Source organism: Drosophila santomea, chromosome X, assembly GCF_016746245.2.
Source record: "Drosophila santomea strain STO CAGO 1482 chromosome X, Prin_Dsan_1.1, whole genome shotgun sequence".
In the NCBI taxonomy this organism is placed as follows: Eukaryota; Metazoa; Arthropoda; class Insecta; order Diptera; family Drosophilidae; genus Drosophila; species Drosophila santomea.
The window spans coordinates 16,305,577-16,320,376 of NC_053021.2; the positions used below are offsets into that span (position 1 = coordinate 16,305,577).

At 47.8% G+C, this 14,800-nt stretch overlaps 1 protein-coding gene across 1 annotated transcript in view; it reads right to left on the reverse strand.

The window, feature by feature from the left end:
* Positions 1-306: 306 nt before the first annotated feature.
* The window catches only part of LOC120455176, a 79,904-nt gene continuing 65,410 nt past the window's right edge, over positions 307-14,800 (reverse strand). Inside the window, exons 3-7 of the mRNA XM_039641107.2 lie at positions 7,713-8,812; positions 7,420-7,647; positions 5,375-6,236; positions 4,614-5,308; positions 307-4,552 (exon numbers count right to left, since the gene is read on the reverse strand). Coding sequence (XP_039497041.1) covers positions 2,309-4,552; positions 4,614-5,308; positions 5,375-6,236; positions 7,420-7,647; positions 7,713-8,812 — 5,129 coding nt within the window. The 3' untranslated portion in view covers positions 307-2,308. The remainder of the gene's footprint in view (positions 4,553-4,613; positions 5,309-5,374; positions 6,237-7,419; positions 7,648-7,712; positions 8,813-14,800) is intronic.

Sequence of the window (14,800 nt, forward strand, 5' to 3'; positions counted from 1 at the left end):
ATTTTGCGACTATAAATATCAGTATTTTGATCAGAACATTCGAAATATTGGTCCGAATATGGAATGGCATACCTCGTTGAGCTCGTAATTAAATTTCCTATCGAACTGTGTTGCGACTAAGAGCAGATCTAGCACACTAGCAGATATAGTGATAGGCTTAAAAGACACCACAGCATGCTGGCAAGACGCTTTCTCCCTGCCAGGCCTGTAAGAAGGCTTAAAAGAAAGGGCTTTGCCAAAACCATTCGACTGCATGTAAAATAACCGACTCCAAGGTTAGGATCAAATAAAAACGCACAATACATATATATTTTTTTTTAATATTTTAATACATTTTCTTTGTTCTTGAATACATACAATGCTCTTGTTTTAATTTGTTTTTGTTGTATAACACCGACAAAGCAACTGGCTTCCCTGTGGATAGATAATTCACATTCGAAGCCGAATAATATGCCATCCAAGTACATGTACATGTGGGTTTCCCGGGGAACCCGTAAATATGTGTGATATATAGGTAAATATATTATTTTCATATATGTCGATGAGTGCGTTAACGCGTATGTGTGTTGGTGTGTGTGTAAATATGCACAATGATATAAAAAGTTACATAATTGCATTATGCCTGACTTCTATATGTGTATCCAAAAGATATCGTTCACAAAAAATATCTTCGATAAAACATTATGTTTATTTTGTTTTATTATTATTATTTTTAGCTAAATATTCATGTAGCACACACGCACATGTATATTTCATAATTGTAAATCGTATATAAGTATGCTTTTGTGTATATATATAAGATATTCCTTGTTCGCTTCATTACTCTGGTATATTTAGATTTACTTGACAGACAAAAAAAAAACACTTGTTTTTTTTTTTATTTTTTGTTTGCTTGTTGTAAATGTTCACAAATACAGGCATTAGAGTGCTACAAATGGGGTTTATCCATAAAGGGGAAGTACGTTAAATATTAATTTCGTTATAATACATACATAAGGAAAGTGCTGCCAGCTGCCTCAGAGTTTTCGCTTCGAAAAACTTGAGAAAACCCAAAAAAAAAAGAAGTGCTGCACATGGTCGTAGAATGGGCCAAGCAACCATCTGCATTACCATGTCGCACTCCATCCACAAGTCCTGCTCTTTTTTGACATTTTCCCGGCAGTTACTCAAACAATGCATTATTGTTTGATTGTTTTGCCTTATCTCTTATTTTGCAGACAACATCATTTCCCCCTAGCTTGTTGGCTTGGCCGCTCTCTTGTGTGTGTGCTGCATCTACCGCTTATCATCTAGCTATATCCTATGTAACATAATGTGCTTACAGAACTAACGAAAAAAAAACTTGTATATTTGGATATTCAGTTATGGACTACGTACGAAAAAAAAAAAACATTTCCCTATGGCTAAGTTTCACATTCTAACGCAAGAATCGAGAACGAAAAGAGATAGTTGGCTGCTCAAGTTTGAGAAAACACAGACTAAACACTAGGTTTCTTCAGAAACATTCGCTATATATACACCACTGTGCCCGCTACAGGTTCCAAACCCTATTCAAACTCAGCTTTTCCCGAAAGCTAGCAGATTCTTAGCTTTAATTTTGAAAAAGTGCAGTTAAATGTGATTAACTTAGAAATTAACAATGTTTAACTTCGATTTCCAAATTGCAGGAAATGATCAAAATGAAAGCGTTTTATAAACTCAAAAAGAAGGAGTTAGTTTTGAATTTTGAAAACCGAAATCAGTACAGTTTATCCATTAATTTGTACATTTGAAAATATTTGAAGCTTTGGGGCTAATTGGTTCTCCGATTCGGATTGGAATCGTAAACAGGGCGCTAATAAATATATTCGATATTCCGGCTTACAGCAAACGCAAAAGAAATCAAGTGATTTAGGTGGCCGCCAGGTTTTTGTGCCTAAACGTAAGTCTATGTGCTACAAACTAAATTTCGAAAAACAATGTACACGCGAATCTAGAACTCCTTGAGGCTGCCGCCGCGCTTCAGTTTGGTCAGTCGCTTCAGACTGGCACCCAACATGCCCCCCGATCCGCCAGCACCTGCACCTGCACCTGGCAATGCACCTGATCCGCAGCCGGCGCCACCATCGCTGCCGGCACTGCGATCCCGCTGAATAAAGGATCCTCGGAACCGGACCCGTCCACGTCCACGACGCTGCGCCTGCTGCAACTGCTGCAACTGGTGGTGCTGCTGATGCTGCTCGCCCACGCGGCGCCACAGCTCGGTAAGCGGTGGATGGTGCTGGTGGGGATGCTGCTGAAGGGTGCAGCAGCACACCAGCTCCTGCGATTATAACTTCTTCTCCCAGACCACAATGTGGGCGTCATTGGAGTTGGCCGTCAGCGGTGAGCAGCTGGGATTGCCCGACTGCATTGTTTGGCCACTGAAACCGGAGCCACTGCCTCCTCCGCCGCCAGAGCTGCTGTTCTTATGGCTGGGCGAACCACCCGCCCCGTTGTACCACATCTGGCGCCAGTAGCCGCGTCCGCCCATCAGCGTGATCACTGTCCTCGGTCCGTCGGCGTTCTGTTGCTGCTGCTGCTTGGTGTTCTGCTTCTGTTTTCGCTTTAAAGTGGCCACCGCGGCGGCTGGCTTGTCCAGTCCCGAGTTCCCGGCGCCCAGTCGGCTCATCTCCTCCGGCTTGGCTGAGCTATTCAGCTGCTGCTGCTGCTGTTGCTGCTGCTGTTGCTGCTGCTGATGGTGATGGATGTCGGCAGTGGTCATGAGGCCGTTCTCTGATATGTTGCCCAGATCACTGCCTGTGCCGGAGGTCTTGTGGCTGGCACTGCTGCTGTTGCGGGACACGGAACGTCCGCCAAAGTGCCGAATGCCCATGCTCTCCTCGCTGCCCGACGATGTGTACAGACTGGAGGACTTGGAGTCCACCGACCAGTTGGACAGGTCCAAAGATCTCGGTCGCGATGCCTTCATGCGCAAACGCCTGTCCAGGGTGCACACCTTGCCGGGTATAGCTGCCAATTCTGGATCCGAGCGTCTCATTCCCTCATACATCATGTCCATCAGGTTGCCCTGATTGCCCTCCTCCGCATCATAGTCCTCCTTCACGAATATCAGCTTGCCATACAGGCCGTAAACGTCGCAGATACCGTGCTCGCCATGCTGCGATGTGTTTCCACTGGCAGTTCCGGATCCCGCTGCACTGCCTCCTCCTGCTCCGCTGGCGGCTGCAGCAGCTCCCAGACCACGGGGTAAAGTTTTGGACATCCTATTCGGATCATCGCGGAAACGCTTGCGGTGGAAAGCCGGCGAATTGGCCAGTGAAGCGCGTATTTTTGCAGTGAAACTCTGGTCCAGTGAATTTTGCTTGTCCAGCTTGGAGCTGCGCGGTGATGAGGCCGTTGAATCCGCTCCGGGATTGCTGGCCACCATCTCTTCCTTGGCCAGATCACGACGCAACACAACAGCGCCGTCGTCCAGCTCCTGGATCTTTGGATCCGCATCGATGGCCGGCAGCTGGAGGTCATCCCCCATGCTGGGCACCAATGGAGCTGCACCCACGGTCGGTGGCTTGTAGGCGGGATAGACCTTTGGAATCAGTGGCAACAAGAAGGTGATGGGTCCAAAGTGTGCGTGGCAGGACATGTTGATCCCGCCGCTGATGATGGGCACACCCTCCAGACGGGGCAGCGGAATGGTCACCGCAATACCCACATTGGTGCCCACCCACAGTAATCCCTTGCAGGCCATCAGGGCGGTCACATACACGGAGCTATTGTTCAGCGGCTGCTCCTTTTTGCCATCGTGTCGCAGCACACTGGAGGCTATGTTGATGTCCTGCAGATGCTTAAACGTCTCCGTGTGGTACAGGCACAACATCGTCGAGTTCTTCAGCGAGATCCACAGTCCGATGCCGGAGTGGGCCATTAGATTCACCTGCTGAGTGGCCCCGTGCTGCACCTCAAAGCTTCGCTGGATCTCGCCATTCAGGGCGTTCATAACATACACTCGGTTGCCGCACGAGGCGTAGATGCACATGTTGATTGGCAATAGGCTGGGCACAACCAGATCGGTATCACCGAGACGTATAGTCTGCGGGTCGCGCAACTGCCAGACGCCATCGTTTCCTCGGCGAAAGATCAGCACCGTGGCTCCCGACAGAGCCACATAGACCGCATCGAAGTGGTAAAGGATTCGCTGAACTGCGCCCGGCACCGAATAGCTTCCCAGCTGCTCCTCCTGCTCGGGATTCCTTGCGGAGTAGACCAGAATCTTGCGGCTATCGGTGCCCAGCCAAACCAGATCGCCCAGCAGACTGGCCGGCTCATCTCGCGACCTCAGCTGATCCAGTCCCTTGACGAACTCCATGGCAGAGACCTGTGTCTCGAAAATGTCAAAGGCGCCCGCCTCGCGAAGATTGCCCGCCTGCTGGGGATGTTGGGCCAAAACGGTGATGTGCGAGGAGGTTCCATCGCTGCTGCACATCCACAGGTAATTCAGCTGCTTGTGCCTGCGTCGCGCGTTTCCGCTCTGTTTGGTGTCATTGGCGATGCTATAGTAACATCCACAGCGCACCTGGAAGGCAAACAGAGGTCATTGCAGATAGGAACGATAGGTTTATGTTCAGGAAACTTACCTCGGTTTGATGCTGTGATTTGTAAACAGGCATCGCCTTGACAAAGAGCGGCATTTTGCGCGACTGCTTCTGCTGTACGGCCTCCTGCAGCTGCAGTTGTTCCTGCGTCTGGCGGGGATCGCCCGCACCCGTGTGCGTATGCTGCAGCGGATGATGATGTGGATGGTGATGGGCGGGCTGGGGATGCGAGCCACCACGTTCCCAGGCTGGCGAATTGTTCGGATCAAGGGCCAGCTGTGCCAGACGCAACTCTGTGATCCACTCCTTCTTCACCGCAGGCGTCTGCGTCTGGAATGTGAAGGTTTCCTCCTTGCCGGACTTGTGTCGTCCGATGAGCTGCAGGCAGCAGGAGTCCACCCAGGCCATCTCCTCGTCCTTGCGCTGGATGGAGCCTTGAATTAGGTTGAGCACGTTGCGCGTGGTATTCGCGTTCAGCTCCTTGTAGCTGCCCTTCAAACTGGACACCAGATCCTGAATGCGGGAGATCACCTCGTAGTCGTACATCAGTGTGCTCATCTCGCTGCACAGATTGTCCGCCCCGTTGGTCAGCTGGGCGGCCGGCGAGCTGTGCGGATCTCCAAAACCGGAGAAGCCAGACGAGCCACCTCCATGTCCTGGAAGAGTGCTATTCGCATACGGACTGCCATTGGCGCCACTGCTGCCATTGGACTTCAAGCTGCCGCCACGGTTGAGACCTAGAAATGAAAATATACAAGGTTATATAAGTAAGCTTCACAAGTCTGTTGTCTGACAATCCTTACCGGCCGTGAGAATCCGGGAGAGCGTGGCCGACGTGCTGTTATCCACAATCTCCACATCGTTGACTGGGAACATCCACTTGAAGGTGAGCTTCTCGGTGGCCCCGAAATCGTGCGACTGCTTGGGCGCCACCGACACGCAGATCACCTTGTCGTTGAGCAGGAGCAGCCGACGCTGCTTGCACTTGACAATGAAGCCGGCCTGGTTGAACTCCATGTGGGTGACGTTGTCCTCGCGGAGTAGGTACCTGGGTCGATGGCCGCCGGCGGAGTCGCTGACACTGACGCTGCTCAAGCTCAAGGAGCGGGCATTGAAGGTGCCCGAGATGTGGCCGAGCATCTCCTTGAAGGCCTGGTACTGTTCCGCCTCCCGTTTGCTCTCGTTGAGCAGCTCCGCCAGGAGTTCCAGCTGCGACAGGGCCAACTGCAGCGACATCCTGTCGTGATGGCCCTGCGGCGTGTACTTCAGCAAATCCTGCAGAAAGAGGATGAACTGGGGGAAACGCTGCACCGGCTTCACCATCAGTCCGAAAAACGACAACCGATCGTGGGCACTGATCTGTTTGACTTTGAAGAAATCGGCCAGCGCCGACTTGCGCTTCTCCTCCATTTTGGCCAGCTCCATGGCCGCCGAGAAGTTGTTGATGAAACCGGAGTAGATCTCTAGTAGCTGCGGCTTTCCAAATGCGCTCACAAAGCAATCGCCGATCTTCTCATCGCGATCCCAATTCCGGACGCACTCCGCCAACGAGATGCGGAACAACTTGTGCGAGTGCAGGATGTCCGGCAGGCAATGGAACAGGGTGGCTATCTTCACCGGATTCAGCACCGGCGGACTGCACTCCTCCAGCGGTTTCTTGTAATCCTGCGGGTCGAGAACAGCACACAGGTGATTAGTTCAGTTTCACGACTTCACTTAACTTATGCAGTTACACCAGCCTGTAGGTTCCTCAAAATGCAATTTAATATCTCTTAACTACATTTTTATTAATTTAAAATTACCTTATTAGTAGCGTTTAAATATGAATGTACTTTTTCAGGACTGGTGCAACACTGAATACATGGATTGGAGTGATTACCAAGCTCTTTGCGCCGTATTTTCTATCAGTTTCTCACAGTTAAGCTTAGATTTTAGTCTGGGTTTTGTTTACGAGTATTTACTTGTTTTGGGGTTTTTCTAATTTTGCAACTACTTGTGGGTGAAATGTGATTTTGGGTTCAAATTGGGTGTGTACAGTGGTTGGTTAGTGGGCGAGTTGGTGAGTGTGATTTGTTAGTTGGTTGGTTGGTTAGTTGTTTTTATGACGGTGAAATCGGCAGTTATGGCATATGGGAAGAGGATGGCATGTAAAGAGATCAAATGATTTGATATGAGATTAACATTAGTCGGTGGTTAATTGGGGTACTACGGTTGTCTAACTACAAAGGCATGCGGCACTCTATGTAACCCAAAGCTTAGTTAGTAGATTTACTTATCGATAAAAATAAGACTTGTGTGCGGCTTTTCTAAGACAACTTATATTAAGTGACTATTCCTTGTAACTAAAACACATTCATCTAGTGGCTTTTATTTTCTAACTAACCTACAACTTGTCAACTAGTTGTTAACACATCGAATTTGCTCCACATCCATATACACACTCGAAATAAAATATACACTCGGAATAAACCTAACTATACTCATATACACGACCACAATGAGCTTCAAGGACCTAAAGCTAACTAGGCAGCAGATACGAAAGCTCCAACAGATCCTGGCAGAGGAGCTGAAGGACCAAACCCAGTCGGATCCCAAAAATGTGGCCAAGGCTACTTATTTTAACATTCTTTTAACTAAATTTTCGAAATTAGTTACCTATATTTTAATTACTTCCTCAAAATTCGATGATCAAATAGAAACTACTGCAGGTAACAATTAAGAATAGCGAAGTTACTCGATATAAGACTGAGATCTGTATAATCCCATCCATTACTCGATATAAGACTGAGATCTGTATAATCCCATTTCCAACCCGATCGAATGATCGTTTTGGGACATTCCCACTCACATTGACTAGTCGCTGCAGGGTGGCCACATACGAGTTCTCACTGTGCACGATGGCTGCCACGATGTGGCGCCGCTTCAGCTGCTGCTGGGACAGTCCGGCGGGGGCGGGGGGCAGCATGGGCACAATCAGCCGGTTGTGGGCGGTGCGAGCGGTTCCATTGGCCCGACTGCCCGGCGTCATCATGAGGTCCATATCGAAGCGATTGCCGGTCGCCTCATCATCCTCCGACTGCAGTTAGAGAATAATGTTGTTGTTAATTTGTTTGCTCATTTGAAATGCATGAATGCACTCACCTCTGGCACTCCGGGCATCATTTTGCTGGCTCCCAAATTGGCCAATTTCTGTGGCGAAGCTGCGTCCAGCGCTACTCCCTGGGATGATCCTGCTCCCCCGGCTCCAGCTGCCGCATTGGAACCGTTCTTTGGGGAATTTCCCGTGCCCGAATCGGGCGTATCAAAACTGGAGGCTGTCGAGTGGCGGCCATCGCGTCCTCCCACATCGTACTGATGCGATGAGCCGCGCCTGATGGAGAACCAGCGGGACAGACGTCCACCGGGCGATTCACCCGGTGTGGTGGCCTCTTCTCTCTGCGAACCACCACCAGATCCTCCTCCTCCTCCTCCTGCTGCGCCAGTTGATGGCATTGTGCAGGCACTGGCACGGCGCATAATCATGTTGCTGGCGGCGGCGTTGTTGCTCTCAGTGGTTGATGATCCTGGACCGGAGGCGGAACCTGTTGCGCTTCCGGTGGCGGCCGTGCGCCATTTGTCAAACGACAAATGCTGCTTGGCCTTGTTGAAGGTGGAACGCAATTGCGAATTGCGTTGATTGCCGGCACTTAGCGAACTCACGCTGCTGCTGGTCTGCTCCTCCTCGGTGAGAACTTCCTCCTCCTCGCCCAGTTCCTCGTGCTCGCGTTCCCGTTCCCGCTCGCGATCCCTGTCCCGCTCGAGATTCCTATCCCGTTCGCGGCACGGCGATTTGGTGTCCCGTTCGCTGCTGCTGCCGCAGCTGCTGCTGCTACCAACGCCGACACCAACGGCAGCCTGGCCACCGTTGGCGCTGAAGCTTCCGCCGGCAATTGTGGCTGCGGTGCAGCCCGCTGCGTCCCGCTGATCGCGCTGATCTCGCTGATCTCGCTGATCTCGCTCCCGCTGCTCGGCGATCCTCCGGCTAAACGCGCTGTGCAGCTGGGCGGTGGTGATGCTGGCACTGGACGCCGGTGATCCAATGAACGAGTTTTGATGCAGCTGCTGCTGATGCCGCTGACTGAGGTGCGGGTGGTGCTGGTGCAGATGGTGCTGGTGGTGCTGGTGGTGCGAGTGGTGCGCGTGGTGGTGATGGGGCTCGTCCAAGGTGTCCTCCCATGAGCCAGAGTTCAATTTGTGTTCATCTGGCGAGGGGTAAACAAAATGAAAAATTAGCAAAATCCCAAAAATCTAATAATATTTAACAATATTCAATTATATTTGCTTTAAATCCCAAACTTCAATACTCGTTTACCAAGAACAGTACAAAAAATGGATGACATTCAATATTCCCTGGCTGACGTCAGTGCCACAGCCGCCAAGCATTGGCAATTATGTGGCGTTGGCCGAGTGAGTTAATTGCCAGCAATTGTGGGCCATATGCAGATGAAGTCGGCTAAAACAGCAGCGCAAACAGGATTTGGCCATGGCCGTCATGTCTCCGTTCGCGATTACCGCCAACTTCTGCGGCGTGGGACTGGGATTGTGACTGAGTTTTGGGGCGACTGGAAGAGTGTGGCGGGGGCATCTGGCATCAAAGCCAGAAAGCCGCCAATTCTGTGGCCAAGACTCATTCTGGCAGAGTGTGGGTTACTCGCCAAGTGGCCATGGCCAGAAAGCCAGCAAGCCAGCAAGCCAGAAAGGCAGAAAGCCAGCAGCAACTCCCACACTGGGCCACGTACTCCGGGCACTCAGCCATTCAGCCCCACTCAGACTCGGCACAGACCCACACCAACCACTCCGCCAGAGCCATCAGAACCACCAGAGCCACCAGAACGGCATTAGAGAGACAACTGTCAGGCCCAAGGAATGCACTGAGAGAAACTAAGCCAAAGCTGGCAAACCGCGCTTAAAAGGTTTTTATTCCTCATAAGAAGCTGTGATTCTCGCACATTCATCGTATGCAGAGTGTATGGTGCACCACATTTTCTCGCAGTGCGGCTAGAAGCCAAGCTCTAAACAAACATTAGGATGGCGATTTCGATTCCGATTCCGATTCCGATTGAGATTCAGATGGAGAACGAACGCACAACCATGGCCGCAGAAACAAAACAGATTCGAGACAAACTCGATGTCATGTTCACGACCATTAATCATCCAGTGGACGACTGGCGTTGGAATGGGGATGTGGTGACAAGTCGGGTTCAGTTAGCTGTGATAATTGCAAATTCAGCTCAGTCCAGCGCGTTTGCTCCAACATCCCAACATCCCAACATCCCAACTGCCCTGCCCATTACGCCCCTTTTAATACCCATTTTCCAATGTGTGGAAAACGGGGAAACCGAACGAAATATATGTATATAAAAAAAGAGGGCAGAGGAAATTGTGTAAATATTTTGCGCAAAATGTGAAAACATCTTCAAAATTACATTATATATACGGCCCAAAAAGGGAGACAAATTTCGCTTTTACAAAATTGAGTTTGTGTAACTTTCGAGGAGGCAGGGCGCAAAAAACACGCTTTTCACATATTGAAAAGAGCAGTCGAATACGGTGGGCGGGGGCGGGAACGGGAATGGGGGGCGTGGCATGTCAGCGTTTAACTTGATTGTTGGCAAACATATTTTCGTTCATTTCTGTGTTTTTTTTTTTTTCATATTTTTTTTGGCATTTTGTCGTACACTTGGTTTAACATAATCCATAAGCACGCAAATGCGGCTGGCGTGGAGTTTATTAATTAATCTTAAATAACTTTGAAAATGGGGATGATGGGACAAAAAAGGGGGAAGTATGGATATGGAAATGCACAGGGAAAAATATGTAAATTTAATAGAAAGCAAATTATTGAAACAATATGTTGATTTTTTGGCAGTTTTTGCGTGTGCTTCAAGGTAAATGAGACAATTTAATTATATGCCGGTCAAAGAAAATTATATGGCACACTGACACAGTTTTGCCATCCTTATTTTGTTTTTTGGCCACCCCACGCAAATCTTCATAGTTTAGGGGTTTATGTAATTTATTTACTTGCTTTTCCGATTTCGATTTGGTTTGGCCTGTTACGACATCACGTATACGCACCGCTGGCTCATTAATTATCATCACGGCAATGTGCAACAGTTAATGGAAACCGAAAACAAACTCCTGCCACGGCACGCAAATAATGAAACCAAAACAAAAAAAAAACTCAAAAAAGGAAAAAAAGAGACCCCTTTGGATGCATCTAATCCACCTCCGCGACTTTTTGCATAATGGAAAATGATTGTGAAAAATTAATCATACGCCATGTGAGCCCGCGGGGGAGTCGCAGTTTGCAGTCTCTCGTAAAAAGTGAGATTCTCCCATGCAATATTTTCGGCGAGTTTCGTTTTGTTTACGTTATTTTGGCACAACTATTGCCTGCTTTGGTCCATCAAGCCGTCTGTCAGTCAGTTAGGCAGTCAGTCACCGGGTTATTCATTCACATTCGCATTCGCATTCGCTCACTTATTCATTCCATTCGGTACCAATTGCCGCGAGTGATTAATGAGCCACTCATTAATGCCAATGCAGAATGCTCGCAACAAAGAAATCTCTGCAAATGCTAATGCTCACTTAAATTATACAAATTACACACATCCACACGTTGCCATATCTGTTTGTTCTTTATTGTTTTGCCAACTCATTTCACGCCCACAGGGGCTCAGTTCAGTTCAGTTCAGCTCAGTTTAGTTCAGTTCAGTTTGGGCTCACAACCAGAAACAGATCCCAAACAGTCATAGAAACAAAGTCGGACAGAACCGAGTCCATTGCTAATTGAAATGACAACCACAAAGACTGTGTGTCTACTTTTGGAGGCACAGCCTCGATGGGTCAAAGTCTCCCAGTACCCTAACTTTAATGTATTTTTGGGGTTTATATTGTAGCACGTCAAAGTTAACTTGAAACTCATAAATCAAATCTGATTTGCAAATAATTGATCAAAATGTCTAGGGAATAAAAAAAACACATGTTCCCATTTATTTCGCTTAAACATACTGAACTGTTAAGTAGTAAGCTTGCTGAAAAAATATCTATGATATTAATTAATTTATTGCCTCTGCACAACCTTAGACCAAAGTGGGCATGCCCGATGTCAAGGGTATTGCGGATGCAACTGTAGTAATAAAAACTGAGGTCTCACTTTGCGCTGCATTTGATGTGCCCTTCTGCCCCCAGATGGTTCATAAATATTTCAGTCCAGCGCAGAATGCAGGCCAGAATGGTTAAGTAGCTGGAAACTAGTCACCTGCTGTTACGCCCTTTCTCCCCCGCCCCCTTTTCTCTCGCCTTTCCTCATGCCCCTCGATTCTCCATTTCTCCAGAGGTCTTCTAATGAGGCCACAAGGCTTCGTGCGACTCTCTGCCACTCTGCCACGAGTTGCAAAGTAATTTCGTGTGTGTCTGAAATTGAGCAGCGGGCAGCCAATGCCCCCCCCCCCCTTTCTCTCCATGTCCCCCTTCAATTTCCTCCACGTTTTCCAGCGTTTCACTTCAGGCAACAGACTCTGGCCTTAGAGGCAGAAATTCAGCGAAGTTAGCAAGTTTCCTAGGCCAGCTGTAGGCAAAAAGCTGGTAGCAAAAGCTGGTAGCCAAAGGAGTTTAGAGAACGACGAGGATACCGAGGGGTTACACACAAAGAAATGAGTTCACAATGCCTAAAGCCCACATTCTGCATATCGCAAGGTCACACTGCGCAAGGGGTGTGCCCAGCTAATCATAAGAGGCAAATAAATTAGTTTTCTTAGTCACTCGTCATATTAATATTTCAATTAATCTGTTTTATGCAAGAGCACATCATTTCATTGGCTTTTCCCCGTGTACAAGCAAAAATGGAAGCTTGCGGAAGCTCATTACGCGCACCGCCAAAAGGGAAAAACACAAAATCGTAGGACACAGGGCGAGGAAATCCTGCACATGGATATATGGCAAAAACCCTTTGGTTTTCCGCCCCCACCGCCACACGTGGCCATAATAAGAGTGGAAATTGCTTTCTATTTGCAATTTTGATGCTCAGGACCAAGACGAAAACGAGAACTGAGCACTGAGAGCTGAGAACTGAGAACTGAGAGTTGGCTGAGTGGAAAGGAAGGCGCGGAAAATGGAGGGAAAAGTCAAAGTAGCGCGTGGCTTTGTCATAAACTAATTATTATAATGTAAATCACACACGCAGAAGCCACTTCTAACGGCAACCAGCCTCCAATCCAAACACCGGACGGATGATAATGAGCTAATCCTGCATATTCATGAGCGGAAGCAGGTGGTAATGAGGGGGCGGGGCAGGCGGAAGTGCCGTACTGAGTTGGGAAATTCTTCAGATGCACTGTGCGAAAATACAAGCGAATTAGGTCAGCCGGTCATGAATTTCACTTAGAGGTGTATTTCATTTAAATGCTAATTCAATATTCCCAACTACACTCAATGAAGTTAAATGTTAGTTTTGGGGTTGGATTAAAAATCTCTGCCTTTTTTAATCACGCCCAATTCTTGGCCAAAAACCACGCTGATGAGGAGAAACCCAAGTCGATCGATCAATCGTCCCCCCTCACTTTCTTTTCCCCCTTTATCATTGCTCTTTGGAGAATTGCGTGTTTGAGCGGAAAAAAAAAATGCAGAAACCGGGCCAACAGAAACTGCAAACGCGGAATGGAAATGGAAATGGAGATGGTCAAAATTAATGACATCAAAATTAGGCAGGCAGACAGGAGAGGCAGAAAAAGATGGCTAAAAACCTGGGCGAATTATGGGGGGGGGGGGGGGGGAGAATTTGGTATTTGGCTTTATCGGGCGAACGCAGCGCACAGCTGCACAAAATCGCAGCCGAGTGATAAACTTTGGCAACTTTACGACTTCATTAATAAAATTGAAAACTGTTAACTGGGCTGACTGTCTGTACGTTGGCAATTAAAATTGCCAGAAAATTGGGTTAAAATGCCAAGTGGTCGGGGCAATTTTGGCCAAATGTTGTTGACTCAATCGCCGGTGAGCGGCGGTGGAAAATTGCTGCCTGTCTGTTGGCCAATGATTTGCACTCACTCAAGAAAATCGAACTCACATCGCAGCCAATCGAATTTGTATTCTTTTCGGTGATTCGGTGTGAAAACTGATTTTCCAGTTTAGTGTTTTTTAGGTTCTCACAAATGAAAATGCGAAACAAAGCTGAAAACTTGCCAGAGATTTTCCGAAAGGTGTTAATGTGCGAAGTTGCGGAGGAAAAATTAAGAAAGAAAATGGACCAAAGTGGGGGAATTGTTTAGGGTGGGTGAGATGTTCGGCAAGAGTTTTGGGGAAAAGCTGATGAAAAGCTGCAAAAAATCGAAGTCAGGCAAAGAAAAAACTCTCAGGTTCGGAAAAGTTTGAAATTATTTCTCACTTCCTGTGGGGAAAGCCCTTTTGGCGAGTGGGGAAGCCCGTGAAAAATCTTTCACAGAGCTCTTACCTAAAAGAAATTTAAAGCAACACCTTATTTTTCACCGAAATAAATCTATGCTTTCTGGTTTTTATATGCATGGCGAAATTCACTTTAATTCACTTTAATAAACACATTTACCAGCGCTTTTTATTCAAGGAAGCAAGTGGGCTAGCACTTTTGATGAAACAAAAAAAATAGTGGAAAAAAAAAGGAAATTTAAAAGCGCACCTGTTCGTTTCTGCATTTCCGCACCGCTTAAAACATCAAGACCGAATGCCATGACATTTGGGCCTCAACTTTTGACCGGAACCAAATGTTTTCGACTTGGGCCACTTCGACATTAATATTAACCACAGTCTGGATATAGAAACTCAATTGCAAATTGGCCTCCTCTGATGACCTTGCTAATGTCAGTCAAATGTTTTCCGATTTTCCATTTTTCCCATTTCCCGTTTCCCATTTCACATACTTTTCCGATTCCCCGACATCTTGCTCCCAGTGTTGCCCTGTGATTAATACAATGGGCCATGCCACCGCGTAGTAGTTGTGAACTGCGAACTAGTTTCCCAGTTCTCCACATTCGAGTACTTGCACCGTTAGACGTTGCAAGTTGCTCGTTAGACAGGTGGAAATGGCAGTCAGTCAGTCAGTCATTCAGTTAGTCAGTCAGTCAGTCAGTTAGTCATTCAGCCAGTCAGTCAGTCAGTTGGTAAGTAAGTAAGGCGGCGGTACAGATATTCATTGTCCCACATGAATTATTTAG